This window comes from Lygodium microphyllum, chromosome 11 (genome assembly GCF_053477565.2).
Source record: "Lygodium microphyllum isolate KBCC chromosome 11, Lygodium_microphyllum_v1.1.10, whole genome shotgun sequence".
Classification (NCBI taxonomy): domain Eukaryota; kingdom Viridiplantae; phylum Streptophyta; class Polypodiopsida; order Schizaeales; family Lygodiaceae; genus Lygodium; species Lygodium microphyllum.
This window is the reverse complement of record NC_141145.1, coordinates 135,134,859-135,151,247: the sequence shown is the minus strand read 5'-3', so window position 1 is coordinate 135,151,247 and position 16,389 is coordinate 135,134,859. Positions and strand designations below refer to the sequence as shown.

The 16,389-nt window shown below is 40.5% G+C and overlaps 1 protein-coding gene across 1 annotated transcript; it reads left to right on the top strand.

The window, feature by feature from the left end:
- The first annotated feature begins 4,695 nt into the window (after nucleotides 1-4,695).
- Nucleotides 4,696-5,704, top strand: LOC148029418 (uncharacterized). Its single transcript, XM_087688702.1, has one exon. The coding sequence runs from the start codon at nucleotides 4,833-4,835 to the stop codon at nucleotides 5,397-5,399; it is 567 nt and encodes a 188-aa protein (XP_087544828.1). The 5' UTR covers nucleotides 4,696-4,832; the 3' UTR covers nucleotides 5,400-5,704.
- Nucleotides 5,705-16,389: the final 10,685 nt, after the last annotated feature.

Below are 16,389 nucleotides of genomic sequence, written 5' to 3'. Positions count from 1 at the left end.
CACATTCTAATTCCATCCACAATATACTTTTTGGCTTGCTGGAAACCTTCTAAGGCAAGAATGAAACAACTAGAACAACTAGGGAGGAACTTTCTATGGAGTGGGGATGGAGAACAATTCAAGGTACCTAAAGTGTCTTGGGCTATATGTACTACACCTAAAAAATTAGGTGGTCTTGGTCTGCCCAACCTACGCATCCTGGCTGACAAACTGGCAGCCAAATGGATTGCAAGAAGTATCATCAGGGAAGAAGAAGACTGGATTGCTTTAATCAAGGCAGCCACTGGCAAATTTCAGGTTAAGGGCTGCCCTAAATGGAAATGCCTAGGCCCACTAACGATAACTATTTGTCATGTCAATCTGAAACCTAAAGACTGTTCGCCCCTAGCCAAAGGACTTTGGGAGGCGTGGTTCAAGTACAAGAACCTGTTAATCCCCTCTCCCCTCCCCAACCTCACTCTGCCCTGGTGTTCCAAGGACTCTATCTGGTTCAGCTTCCATAAGGGAGTGATCCCAGACAAACAGTTGAACTTAGCATACAAGCTCTTCAAGAAAGGAATTAGAATCTAGAGGGACATATGGGATCCAGTCCTTAAAATGTGGATGACCGGGACACAACTGAAGCAGACATTCAAACTTAAAAGACAGGAACTGGACCTGGTGACTGAAAGGATACTCTTGTGGGAATCTAACGTGCTGGTTATGAGCAACCTCAACCACCATTTCAATCACAGGGGGATCAAGTTATTAGGGGACAAACCACTGCTCCCCCTGCCTGACTTGATAAATAGCAATGCTCCACTCTGCAATAAATTGAATAACAGATGGCATATTAATTGGGCAGTAGCTTAGTGGAACTATAGGTTTAATAACATTTGGGCTCCCTCTATTCAACCAAAGATGTCCTATCTGATGTGGCTCATTACCCTCAAAAGTCTATGGACTAATGAGAGAGCACACAAAGCTGGTTTGGGGAATGGTCTGTGTTCAAGGTGTGGACAACAGGTAGAATCAATTTCACATATTTTCCTTAACTGTACCAAAAATGCTAACATCTGGTGTTTTCTGCAGGTTACAGTCCTCAAGTATCCCCCCACTAAACTCACCTGGAAGGAGGTGTTATTAGGGGAAATCTATGGTCTTCCCCCCTCAATTTGGAATTGGATCAGAAGCTATTACTTGTGGCACATTTGGTTAAGTAGGAACAAGAAAGTGTTTGAAAACATTGATGTTGATCCTATATATGGACTAAAATCTGACCTCCTTTTGCAGGTTGAGAAAGACACAGCTACCATCCTCAAGCAACATGAAGATAGCTTAAAGAAGGGACTAGAAACTGCAACTAATGTAGATGTGGCAGTGATTCTTCTGGACATCAAGAAGAAAGCTGAAAATTGAAAAGGCTTATTAGGAGTTTCAGTTATATTGGCCACTTTTTGGAGTCTAAGCTGAATACATCCACTAATGTAACGGTAGCTTCCCAGGACTGAAGTAGTATTTAAATCATGCAGTTGTAAACCAGTCTTTTCGATATAAATACATCTTTTTCTGCTTCCTTCAATAAAATAAAATAAAAAATATTAACATACCCAAATCACATGTAACCCAATTTCAACATATACTTGAAAGGATGAAGTAGACGATGAGATATAATGTCACAAGTGTGCAAATTGTCACAAAAAAAAAGTGCCAATGTAATGTTAAGGAAAGTGAAAAGATAAACCATATATGCTCGAAAGTAATTTTAAAAAAGAAAAATATATATGATAAAAATAAATTTATAAGAGTAAGTATTAATTTAAAAATGAGAGAGAGAGAGAGAGAGAGAGAGAGAGAGAGAGAGAGAGAGAGAGAGAGAGAGAGAGAGTTAATATGAGAGAGACAACTAGTACAAATAATTAGTTGTATGCTATACATAGATATGGGTATCATATGAAGGATTTAAAAACCTAAATAATGATACAACTAAAATAAAGAACTTGATATGTTATATATGGATGTATGCATGTCTAAAAAACTATTATTAAATTCAACTAAAATACCATCACCATTTTAATGTTAAAAAGTATTTAACAATATTTACAAATTAATTAAAAAGAAGAATAATTTAAGATATATAATAAAAATTTTATAAAAATTATTTAGAATCAAATTATTAATTTACACACCCATAGAGCGAGAGGGAGTTGTAAAATTAAAAGATAATACATAAATTTAATATTATTATTAAAGTGTAAAAGTACATGTAAAGAGAACATAACTTAATGAGAGTGATAAAAATAGAGCGCAACTGAGAGAGAGAGAGAGAGAGAGAGAGAGAGAGAGAGAGAGAGAGAGAGAGAGAGAGAGAGAGAGAGAGAGAGAGAGAGAGAGAGAGAGAGAGAGAGAGAGAGAGAGAGAGAACTAAAATGAGAGAGAAAACAACTATATAAAAACCAAATTATTTAAAAATAAACAATTACTATATAACATGGTTGATACAAATTAAAATTAAAATAGTTTATTATTTATTAATAACATTAAAGAGATGAAAATTAAAATCCATTAGCAAATAAGTGTTAAAAATTAGTGAACAAATATAATTAAAACACAAGAGTAAAAGTAGAGTGTACCAAGATGCCATATAAGTATGAGTGGTGGCTCCTCGAAATGTTAGAATAATATATCGTAATAAGAATGGGGAGAGAGAGAGAGAGAGAGCGAGAGAGAGAGAGAGAGAGAGAGAGAGAGAGAGAGAGAGAGAGAGAGAGAGAGAGAGAGAGAGAGAGAGGTTAAACAATTACATGCACACACGTCTTGTTTTCAATCAAATGATTTCATTGTCTTCATAGTGATGTCCACTTTTACATCACTTTCTTGAAAGAAAAAGGCTTGTCTTAGGGTGGAATCAAGGTACCTACGCATTCCACATGTTTTTTATCAAAAGACTTTGTAAAAGACATTATAGTTCTCCTTTTCACATTTTCATTTGTATTGTTAGGTCTTCAACTATATACTCATAGCCCCATACAACTTTTACCAACTTCAACAAAGCATCGAGAATACCAAAACATGTATAGATCTCCAACTATATACTCATAGCCCTATTCAGCTTTTACCAACTTCAACAAATATTTGAGAACACCCAAACATGTATTGATTACATGACCTTATCAATGTGCATATGTAGTATGCATTTTCGATCTTGCATTCTCCTTGACTTGTAATCTACATAAGATAGCATTTTGGAAAATATGTTGGTTATTTCCTTCTAGAAAACATGTTTTTCAAGACATTTGCACATTATAAGTGATTGTTTAATATACCATATTGAATGACATGTAAAATGTATTAGGAAGCCAATCTTCTTAAATGAACATATTTTGTAATGGAGCAATCAAACCATCCATCATAATCATGAAGCACACCAAGGAGGAAAAGAAGGACGTCATGTCACTTGGGATGAGAGATAGAGAGGTGGGTGGGGGTCAACTACCGAAGAGGCAAAGGTTTGGGAAAGCTAGGGGGCTTGGGCAAGGCAATGGTGGCTGCTAGTTGGGGGGGAGATAAAGAGGCATCGATTGGGGTGGCTAGAGAGAGAGAGAGAGAGAGAGAGAGAGAGAGAGAGAGAGAGAGAGAGAGAGATGCCTTAACAATAGGTTGGTGGCCACAAAATCAAACAAAGCTTCTTACATTGTTTATATACCCTCTCCAAGTGTGACTCTCTCTTGGGTGGCAAGTCTCTCTGGGTGCAATTCTCTTAGGTGGCAAACATGCAGTTTGAAGACAAACACTTTGATTGCGTGTAGTTCGAAGACATGCAATTCAAGGTGAATTGAGAGAGAGAGAGAGAGAGAGAGAGAGAGAGAGAGAGAGAGAGAGAGGGCACACATGTGTTGGTGATCTTGAGTGGGCATGGGTGGCCCTTTTTTGGGTATGTCGGTGGGTAGTTGGTTGAGCACGCATGCCAACATGAAACATGAGGGTGCCAAACTACGGGGGTGAGATCACATTTCACAAGCAAGTGGGGGCCCTAAGGGGGGGCGGGTTGGCACTTTTGGGTAGCATGTAGAAAATATTATGGATGCAGATACATATATATATATAAATAGAGAGAGATACATTATAAAAGATTATAGATTATAGATTATAGATATAGATTACACATCATAATCATAAATGAATATTGTGTTGCTTCTTCCTAGCTCTCTAGATTGTAGATATAGATTACACATTATAAATGTATTTCACTAACTTCCTGGCTTAGGATATTGCATGGCTGTGTCTCGTTACCTACCTCACTCAAATACGCATCAAATTTCAACTTTTTCTACTTTTAGGTCTCTAAGTACACTCTTTTGAGTCGAAAATGCTTGTCTAGTTTACGATGTGCATATGCACGATAGACAAGTCTTCCATAAGATACTTGGTACAGTTTGATTAGATTAGGCCAACTAATAATGAATTAGATGAACTATAGTACGATGTCCCATAAACACGAAAATTCATCGACCTCTTATTTACCAGAATTATACAAAAAAACCACTTCGCCAACATAAATTCAGGACCCAGCCATGTATTATGAGGCAACGTGTCTGGACAACAGAAAGGCGCAAGTTATAGGAACAATAAATTCATAAATAAAGTTTCCCTTAAAAATAATAAAAGTTACCCTATAAAAACCAACACTAATGTCCTCTCTCTTTCTCTCTCTCTCTCTCAGGTCTCAAAACGCAGGCAGTGTTCTCATAGACAGAAACCATAGCCAGCCTTCTGCGTCTGTCGCCCTGATCATATTCTCCTTCTCACCGTCATCATCATCAGATCATTAGCATCATCAGATCGGCATCATCATGAGCCTTGTGTCCGATCACCGGGCCTCCCTCGCCAGCTCCTGCCTCGCCTGCACCGAAGCCCTCTCGCAGCGCCCCTACCACCGCCACTGCAGCTGCGGCCTCCACGACACCGCCGACTCGAGCGCCTCACAGGCCCTCATGGGCTGCAGCAGCAGTCCCTCCAGCCTCCGCAGGTGCGGCTCCCGCGTGTGGCTCAACTCCCCACCCCCGAAAGGCAGCGATCTGTGCAGTAGCGCTGGCAGCGGCGGCGGCAGCAGCAGCAGCAGCAGCAGCGGCACCGCCATTTACAGCAGCATGCAGAAAGGGAGGAGGGCGGTTAGCTTCTCGGATATCACCCGGCTTGCACCGCTCGTGGACGCAACATCGCAAGCGACGGTATCGCATGATGCAGTATTGCAGTCCGGCGTGGCGAGCCCTGCAACGGATTCGGCAGGCGTCTTGCAGAGCAACAACATGCCCAGAAGTGCAAGCTGTCCTTATGTGCATGGTATGGCGTCTGCTGATTATGACTTGGGTCCGACACACAGAACCTCTGTTGAAGAGACTGGGCATCTAGGAGGTTAAATCCACAGAAGTAGTACAAGTGCTCAGTGGAACCATTTGATATACAAGAGTAGGTCTAACACCTAGGCAGGCAAGTTCCATTTGCTATCTTTATCACCTGACCATTGCTCATGTATTAAGGGTTGCACCAACATGGTGTAATGGGCCCTCAGTACCTCAACACTAAGAGTGTAAGGAACCCAGTGTTGCATGCGATTACTATTTTTGTATTATGGTCTTATGGTGCCTTTGGCTTTTATTTTGAATTAAATATACTGAAACCAATAATTTCAATAAAATGCTGATCACATGCAATTGCATTTGTTTTCCGCTAGAATTGCCATTGTCACATGCAATGCCCTTTTATAATGGTCACATGCAATGAGTTTCTTCAACATAAGGTTGGCAAATGCCTAACAAATTATGATTCTCCAATCCCATCTTTTGTTGCTTCGATTGTGTCAAAAGCTCGTATGTGATGGGCTTTACTTAGTTTCTCATGTGCGGTCGACCTTGTGTATTAAGCTTGGCACTCATTCTTCAAATCAAATGAAGTGCTAATTTGTCCATCTATTTTAACGCACTATTTATGAAACGCTTGCGACTATCTTGTGAGTGTCTATGATCCTTGGCTATTAAGCTTGGCACTCATATTCTTCCTATGTAGTGTTTATTGTGCATCTACTTTAACGCACTAGTTATGTGTTCATTTATCTTGCTTAATGCATCATTTGTTGAATATGGTAGCCGTAATTGCCTTTCTATCATCATATGAAATGCTAATTTTCTATGGACGCAAGAAAAAGGCTAGCGTTTAGTTTTGAACCTTTAAAAGACTCTTTTGCCTATTATTTCATTGCATAACAATGCGAGCCTTATGAGCTATATCAGCCAATTCATAATTTACCATTCAAAACATTATTGGACTGATCTATTTGTCCTTGATACTCTCTTTTTGGATGATTTTGCAAAGGTAGCTAAGATTTTACAAACTGTTTGAGCAAACAATCTTAGCTTCTTTAGCTAGCTACTTTTACAAGTGAGGCATAAGTCAAGATATCTAATATAGCAATCAACTAGCAATCTTAGGGGAGACCTAGGCCAAACAATTATTTAAACCTTCCTGGCCCAAAGGACTTCTTACTATCTCATGAGAGAGAGTCCATTTGTATGCATTTGCATATGAACTTTAAACACAAGACCAAGCTTCTTCTTAGAAAATGCCCCAAAGCACTTGCCAACACCTCACCAATGCAAGTACAAACAAGACTATAGTAAAACAAAGAGTGTTCTTCCATGCATGTAAGTGCTATATAAACTATATGGTCAAAAGTGCTATAAAAACTATATGGTCAATGTTGTAGTTCTTTGAGAATGGTGTTATCTTAAGTAATAGTGAACTCTTTGTATACCTCCTTAGATTGAGCCTCTATAGAAACTAGCCAATCACCAACAAATTCATATATCTTGATATCCAAGGAAGGGGGTAAATATTTAACAATGTAGTTTATTATTGAAGGCAGTACATGTCATTGGATTAATAAAGCATCCTTGATTCATCGTTAATATACATGAGCATTTGATGGTAGACTAGATTGTTTTTTTAATATATTATCATAGTTAAATCTTCCACATACACATCTGAACCAAGAGCAAGTGACCAAGTATAAGTGAATAATGAGATGGAGATTGTATGAAAAAAGGTTCCATACGGGTGTAAGCAGGTTAACCCGTACCAAATAGCATGTCCTTGGACATTGCTATGTAGTAAATATTAGTAGCATTTTTTCCATTTGGTTAAAAGTATATTTTATTCACCATACCTTTCCTTAAAGGCAGATTCACTTAAAACATTACAAATGTGTCTCTCCCTTCCACATCTCTCTCTCTCTCTCTCTCTCTCTCTCTCTCTCTCTCTCTCTCTCTCTCTCATATTCATATGCAATCGAGGAGCAAATTGCATCTATTTGTAGTGGAGATAGAAACTTGCAATGCTTTGCTCCACACTTGCTCTACATCACATCTCTTAGAAGTTGTCACACCGTCTCTAAGTAGCTGTGTGTGTTTCCATGATCAAATTGTCTATTTGTATTGGGCATAGAAACTTGCATTAACACTCTAATCTGTTTTTACTTTGAATCACATCTCTTGATAGCACGTGTACACACACACACACACACACACACACACACACACACACACACACTCTCTCTCTCTCTCTCTCTCTCTTATTGTGAGAACAAAGGTGCATTACGGTATGATGGAATCATGTACTATTATTTTTAGCCAAATTGCAATGCTAGCAAACAAGGCAACATATGCTAGATTAATGTTATGTTTCACTCATCATGTGTAAATTGTAGGATCCAAGGACAAGAAGATTGAATGGATCACACACTTTCAGCTTTTGTCACCTGCCACCATCAATGGTTTCTAGAAACAAAAACTCGTTATTTCACACACTTTGTCTTCAATCACCTTAGGTTTAGTGGACTGTAGAGACTAGGAACTCCACCAGATCAAGCCTATTTTGAGAGAGATCTATAATCACATGTCAGCATTAGGCAATATGAGGCAAAAAAAGAGACGATATCGTAAAAAACACAAACTAGACTCATTTGGAGGAGATTGATGAATTCCAAAAGCAACAAATTGTACTTGAAATAGTGAAGTTATTCATTAATAAGTGAAGTATTTGATCGATTTTTACAACACCTTATAGTTGTAGGGTTACAACATCACTACAATAAAAAGGCTCTATAGACGTGCTTGTAGACGCAATATTTGAATTGTGTTTAAAAATGTCAGGCGCTTTTATTACCGCGTCTACTAGCGCGTCTAAAATTTCGCGTCTACAAGAACGCTTATAGTGAAAACTACATGCGCATATAGACGTGAAAACAGACATAAATATAGACGCTTCTATTGATGTGCTCCGTAAATATATAATCATATTTATAAAAAAGTAGATATATTCAAATTATGCGTCTATAGAGACGTGTAACTGCGCGTCTAAAAAGGCGTGTACTCTGCAAATTTTTGACGATTATAGACACACATTTTTTCTATAATTTAGACGCGCGGATAGACGCGCAAAACAGAGTATGAAAAAAAAACGAGAGAGCATGTGGCTTTGCAAGCTTCTGCAAGTCACATGCTCTCTGGTTTTTTTTCCTCCATCAAATTGTATGCTTAGGGAAAACAGAGAAAGGTTATTATACTGAAAGCAAAAGAATATGGAGAGCCAAAGTCCATATATTGATAATAACACATGATGAGCGTACTGTGCTGAAACATTTGTACATATTTTGAAGATTTTTGTACTGAAAACAAAACAATGTAGAACACAAAATTTCATATATAAAGATGAAATGTTTTTACATGACAAGTTCTAGTGCCTGTAACCTCAAGCATGGTCATGGTCGCAAGTACTAGCTGAAAGTAATACATATCAAAAATGAAAACTACAAGGCCAAGGGGAGGTATGCATGCACGGGGCTCCTCTACATCTCCTTAGAAGAGGCATCATCGTCACTACCACCACCCCTGCTGCTACCGCCACTGCTACTGTTAGTCTCCCCTTTGCTATCCTCGATTGCATCAGGGTTTGCCTACACAAAGGATTAAGGTATATAAGTATCATTACAAACAATAAATTAGAGTTACCTATACTTTTTATGTAAAAAAATAAAACATACATCTTCTGGCTGTGGAATCCTCATGGCACCATTTTATTGCTCCTTCGTGATCAGTCCCTCCTCGTAGAAATGCTGCCAAGTGGACGCTCGGTTATGACCTCGATGGTAGCGTACCTCTCTAGGAGTAGGCATCCTACCAACAATATGATACTACAAAACAATTTTAACATACAACGTATTAGAACACACTAAATAATGAATTGAAACAAATTACAAAATTTAATTTAAAAAAATCAAATAATACTTACAAACTCAGCCTCCCATGACTCCTTGCCACCTGATCCATAATGCGATGATCCCATGGTTGCCATCTAGATACGTCGTGCCTCTGCATGCTGGCGACTTGCCCTTTTCTCAGCTACTCTCTTCTTGGCCTCTTTCCACTCCCTGCTCTTATTTCCCGGTGAGGGTGATCGAGAGCCACCTCCTAGGCAACCCCCATAAAGCCCTCGACCTCCTGCACGACTCTCCCTCCTCCCTCGACAGGCACTACCCTCTACCTCACTCGATGCACGTGCTTCTACAGATACACGTGCTTCGGCCGATCCATGTACTTCAGCTGATCCCTGTGTATCAGCTGATCTATGTGTATGCATAGTGCGTGGAATACCTGTTAGAGGTGTACCAAGGTTTGGTGTGCCAAGGTTTGGTGTTTGGGCGGTAGTGCTAGGCAAAGATATGATAGATGTCCCAGATATAACACTAAAAACCTCCTCTACAGTGGGAGGGCAGCCAAGATAACTGGTCATCTCCCCCATGAATTGCTCCTTGTTCAGAAAACCTCCAAAAAAACTACCAACACCTCTAAAAAAATTTGCTAACATATTGTTCATGCGTTCCAAATCAGGATCAGTGCTGGAAGATCCAGGATTCCACATCTACACAAGCAAAAATCCATTACTACCCGCATTTGTTAGCGTGTCTATACCCCGTCTACTCTACATTTTGGACACACCAACAGATGTGAAAGCATAATACTAAACAAACAAAAAAACTTAGATCTTAACTCTAATTAGTTATGCCGATAGTGCGTCTATATACGTGTCTAAAAACGCGTCTAGACTGTCAGCCAGACGCGCCTACAGACACGCAAAGTGGGACCATATTTTCAAAAACTGTTATAAAAAACGGCACGAAGCCTCCATAGATTATCTAAAGCATGTAGAGAGAGAGAGAGAGAGAGAGAGAGAGAGAGAGAGAGAGAGAGAGAGAGAGAGAGAGAGAGAGAGAGAGAGAGAGAGAGAGAGAGAGAGAGAAACAGGCAAAGAGAAAGCAAAGAAGATTGAGAGAGAAAGAAGAACTCACATTCTTTGCTTGTTCCGATGGGTGGCGGCTAGGTTGCAATCTCCTTGTCCTCCTCCTTCCTTCCCTTGGTAGGTTGCTTGATTCTTCTTCTCTTCCTTGCTGTTTGGCTCTTGTTCTTTACTCTCTGACTCTTCCTTTCTTCTATTTTTACTCTTATTTCCTTCCCTCCTTGTCTTCATGAAGTGATAGATAGACATGATTAGTGATGTTGAGTTCGAACTGTAGAAAACACGCAAAAAACGTAGGAAAGTACTGGTTTGAAAAGAAAGCCACAAATTTTTTCAAAAGTTTTTTAATATTCGCATGGCGCGTCTGTAAGTGCGTGTAATTGCACGTCTATATGCGCAAATAAAAGATATTACACGTGCTGATAGACGCGATTACAATTAAACTTATTAAAATGCTAGCTTATGGTTGTTTTTGGATCAACATGACTTTCCTAGTCTTTCAATATCAAAATGTTTGTCTCCATATTGTAAGTATCAAAATATTTAGGAAATATGACATATATGCCAAATGAAATCATATATGTCCTTATGATTCAGGTGTAATTATGTCGTCATCTTCTACTAGTATGGGACATGCTGAGTCAACAAACAATACCAAGATACAACCAGGAGATGAAATCCATGGATGTGCCTTGTATGGTTTTGTGACATTTTCCTATTATTCCACGTATTCAACTTATGTTTAAGTGTGAATCTATTGCGAGACTCATGTCATGGCATGCTAGTCACCATTCAAGTGATGGAAAGTGGAGAATTCCTTCAGACACACTAGCTTGGCAACACACAGACAATTTGTGGCCTACTTTCAAAGAAGAGCCCAAAAATTTGAGATTTGGTCTAGGATTAGATGGAATAAATCCATTTGGCATCAAAAGCACCTCATATAGTGTATGTCCAGTGGTATTGGTGAACTATAATATCCATTCGTCCCTGGTAATAAAAAAAGGACATGTAATGTTGTCCCTTTTGATTCCTAGAAAACACAAAGTAAAAAACATGGACGTTTACTTAGAGCCTTTGATTGAGAAGCTAGAAATGCTATGGAGAGGTATTAAGGTGCAAGATGTGAGTGCATCATTGTCCTCTAGAGATTTCACTTTAAAGGGCATGTTGTTGTGGACCATGCATGACTTTCTAGGCTATGGAGAGTGTTCAGGTAGTTGTGTACTCTATTTTATTCATTCTTACCCTTAATCAAATATATGTCATCATTAACCCACTTGTTTCTACAGGTTTAACTACATTAGGATATCATGCATGTCCAATTTGCGGTCCCTCTCTGGTTTCTTCTAGACCGACACGCTTGAAGAAGGTTATCTATGACAATCATAATCATTTTCTTCCTATTGACCACCCCAAATATGCACCCCCCCACTAATGTAAGAACTCCACAATCTCTGACCATTCAAGATTGGAAGGACACTTGGACACACGCCAATGATCATCCTCCACTCGGCATGAGCACTTCTTTTGTTTGTCTTTAAATTACACTCCATTATGAGAACGAGAAATAATATATTGTTTATGCATTAGATTCTCTATATTTTTTCGTCTTCCATATTAAACTGAACTCAAGATCAATCACTTGTTGGACCCCAAGCATATATTCAAGAATGTTGCCTCTATATTATGGGATCACTTTATCGGGGCTCATGATTCTGTCAATGTAAGGGAGGATTTACGTAGCATTGGACGTATGAGATGAGCTTGGCCACACATCGGACCCAGATGAAAGACCGAGTTACTGCGTGCATCTTGGATGTTGTGAAAGACCGAAGAAAAGATGGTGAAGCAGCAGATATGTAGCTTTCGAACTCCCACAAGATATATGAGAGGCCTCAAGGGAGCCTTCATAAAAAAAAGAAAAGAGGTGTGGAGCAACTATCCGGTTTGAAGTCTCACGATTGGCACAAAATAATTCAGGTAAAGATTTTCATAGACATAAATATATTAATTAGTGGAGTAACTATATAGACTAATTAACAATGTATGAATATTTACATACAGTTCATCCTTCCTACTAGCATATCCCATTGTGTTTCGAAAGATGTGAGTGATATAATTTACAAGATGGGTGAGCTCGCGAGGTATGTATACATTATACTTATTTTTTAGTTTACATATTACATACATCACTTAGTAAAATCGCTTGAATTTATGGACAAAACTAATCATTTTTCTCAATTGCATGTTGGTAGATTTGTGAGTTTGAAGGAAATTGATCCAAATACGTTGCAAGAGGCTCGAGCATTGTCCATTGAGGTGGTTTGTTTGGTGGAGGAAACTTTTCCTCGCTCTATTTTGACTACTCAAGTACACTTACTCGTACATCTGATTGATGAGATCACAATTTGTGGGGTAGTTCATGCAAGGTGGATGTTTTTTCTAGAGCGCTTTATGAAAACCCTAAAAGATTTTGTAAGGCAAAATGCACGGCCCGAGGGAAGCATGGCTGAGGGTTGGTCAGTGCAATCATCCCTTGTACAAATCTCTGAATATCTTACTAAAGTGGACCCGTCTTTACCACAACTATGGAAAGATGATGAAGATTTGAGGATGACCTCTAGAATACCTCAAGGAAAAGGAAGGAGCAAAGTGCTAATAAAAGAGGAACTTCGTAAGTTAAATGTATTTTTTGTGCTTAATAGCGAAGTAATGATGTTAACCCCAACACCAAGAAAGCAAAAGGAAATAAAAAAGACGCAGGGCAAAGGCGGAAAAAAGGTAGCTCGACTAAAGAAAGAAGAGGAGGAAAGGCCAAAAGCGCAAGGGCAACCTTAAAAGTCCAAGGTAAATGCAAAAGGGGAAAGGTGCATTTTAAAATACAAAGGCACACCCTCAAATCTTGTAAAAGAGTTCCAGGCGGTGGAAAATCCGGAAAGCTAAAATAGAAGACAAAGACAAAGGCCAAGGCAAAGAGAAATGGAAGACAAAGGCGCACAAGGAAAAGCGCAAGTCAAACTATTGTAAAAGAGCGCAGGCGCATCATGGTTTAATTCAAGGAGCGCCGGGCTCTTACCCGTGCAATTTGTAAGTGTAGACGGGCGGTGGAAAGGAAGCTAGGAAGATAGAAGGACAATGGGAAAAATGGCCTAGGCTACGGCCGGCCATGTAAAAAAGGGGAATGGCCGGCCATGTAAAAAAGGTGAAAAGGGGATGACCGCCAAAAAGGGATTTAGGGTTTTGTATATAAAGTTGAAAAGTGAATGAGAAGCTCATTCTTTGGTATGTGGCAAAAGGAGTCTTCATCTTCTTCTCTTCTTCTCTCCTTCTTGCTTGTGTGTGCTCTTGAGAGAGGGAGTGTGAGAGTGTGAGGGAGTGAGTGTGTGGGAGTGAGGGATCAAGAGGGTGAAGCTCTTCACCATCTCCTCTTCTCTTATTCTCTTCTCTTCTCTTCTCTTCTCTTCTCTTCTCTTCTCATGCGTGCATGGCTATGGAGGATGGAGCTTGGAGATGGAGGAGGATTGAGGATGCTTGAGCTAGCATCGAGAATCATGGAGCTACGGAGGTGTGCAAGAGAGGAGGCTACTCACATTGGCATCAAGGTAAGCTTACTACACTCATAGGATCGACGGCGCGTCGGCTAGGTGAGAGATAGCCATTAGAGCTCGCTTGAAATGCTTGAAGCAATAAGCGATCCGTGGGTCTTGGCGGTTGAGCGAAAGCTCTCACATTTTGGTTCCGCTGCTGGGACCAACATATTCAAGCTTGAGCACTTGCACGCCTCATATCGAGGCATCGAAGTAGGGGGATTCATCCCCGAAACGGAGCTTGAGATAGGTAGGAAGTTTGGGTGTTTTTGATCTTCAAAAAAAGTAAGTATTTTGGGATATTTTGGTTGTTTGATGATTGGAAAACATGGAGAAATTATTTCAGTTTTTTGCTTCGATTCTTGTTGCGTTTAGAGTAGGTTAACATTAGGAAATCACACTCGAAAGGCTTAGGGTTTGTTACTGTAAAACAGGGAGAAAATCGGAGAAAACAAGTGGAAAATGGAGGAAATGCTCATTTGAATGTGTAGAAATTGCAAGGAGAGTGATCGGTAACATCCGGGTAATGTCCAGCAGGGGTATAAGTTTTGGGAGGGCAAGGAAATCCTCATTTGCAACTAGTTGAGAGTGAGAGAGAGAGACAGAGAGAGAGAGAGAGCTTGGGTGACCCATTTCACTGATCGATCAGTGTGAGGAGTTACATTGCTATTGACGATCCCCAGGTATATAGATCTCTTCCCCATCACTCCAGCATCATTCATGTTGAACCTTATAGCTTGCAATAATCAATACCTTAAGATTTTTGACGATTTCATGCTCAAAAGTGAGTTCGGGTCGGCGGAATCGGATACCCAATCCAGTGTCCGATTCTCAGAATCGGACGTCCAATTCTGAGAATCGGGCGCTCCTTCGATCGGACAATCCTGTCTGACCGCACCACTCGGACCAACCCATCCGATTTTGGAAATCGGACCATAGAAAATCGACCACTTGTCCGATCAGACACCTTGTCCGATCGAGGTAATTGGACCCACCCCTGTCCGATTCGTAGAATCGGACCCATAGATTAGGACACGTCAGCAAATCGGACCACCCACCTCGTCCAATCGGACCACTTGTTCGATTTTTGAAAATCGGACACTTGACCCCTGTCCGATTCTGAGAATCGGACAGCTCAAAATCGGACCCACTTGGTCCGATTCTGAGAATCAGACCACTGGTAAATCGGACGTCCGATTCTCAAAATCGGACACACCCTTAGGCAGAAAAAAAAAACATAAAAAATTAACCCCCGCGACCGACTGGAAGCGCAACCCGCTCCAGGACAACATAGCGAACGCCTTGTAGGTAGTTCCCGACGTAGGAGTTATGACTAAGGGACATGGGAACAATGCTGGAGCACTCCCCAGTGACCTGGCGCGTTGAGAATGGAAATCCAATCATAGAACCTGTGATTGACCCCTGAGTGAACATCAAGAAGTAGCGCAGACCCTAGAATCCGCTAGAACGGCTAGGACTTGAGCAACGAAGCTTATTAGGCCCTCTAACTTAGACCCTTGGGTAGTAATGGCCCTACACGAGCATGGAGGCTCCCTTGCAGAAGAGCAACTAGAAGCCCGCACTTGAATAGGGGCAAACAGAGATCCTAGAACCTTAACGGCCCAATCTAGCCATCAAGGGCAAAAAGGCCACACCATGAGAACACAAAGACACTGTGTTCAGACCATGTCTAGTCAGAGCAAAATGCAACATCAGCAAGCTACAAATGCCAAGATGACTAGACATGACACTCTTGACGAGAGATGTACCTTGAGCAATACTGCACAGATAACCCAAGGCATTGGTGGAGAATGCACGTCCGGTCATGCAAGTGGGGATTCAAAGGCATTTGTCAGAAGGCTTAAATTTACAAGCCAAGACCCGGAAGATGAAGACATAGTACCACCTGCTTATCTTAGGGTCAAACTCACCACGAAAAGGGAGCATACTATTGATGCTCTGATTGATGAAGGAGCAGATTTTAACATCTTGACCTATGAATCATGGACCCTACTAGGCCAACCAGAGCTCACACCGACTAGTGCAACTCTTAGCCCTTATGAGGGACACCCACAAGCACTCATAGGAAAGTGCAAAATCCTTGCGACAATTGAAATGGAAATCTTGCCTATCCTATTTCATGTTCCTCCAAATAGTGCTAGCTGCGGGAAAGAAACCCTCCTAGGAAGACCCTTCAAAAGGGCGACCAAGTGTGAGGCCAACTATGTAGCACAGAGGATACACCTGACACTACCGGGTGTAAGGATAGTTACGACCTTTAGCGAGGGTGACCTCATCAAACCTGAAGGGAAAGCCAAGCAAGGTGCTGACACAACAGTCAAGCTTGCTGATGAGAGCAAGGACTTGTTGGAAGAGTTAATACAAGCACAGGTCAAACAACGAGAACTAGTGAGTGAGGCCATGCCTGAAACAAGAAGGTCAAGAGACAATGCCAAGGATAGGCTTTGGA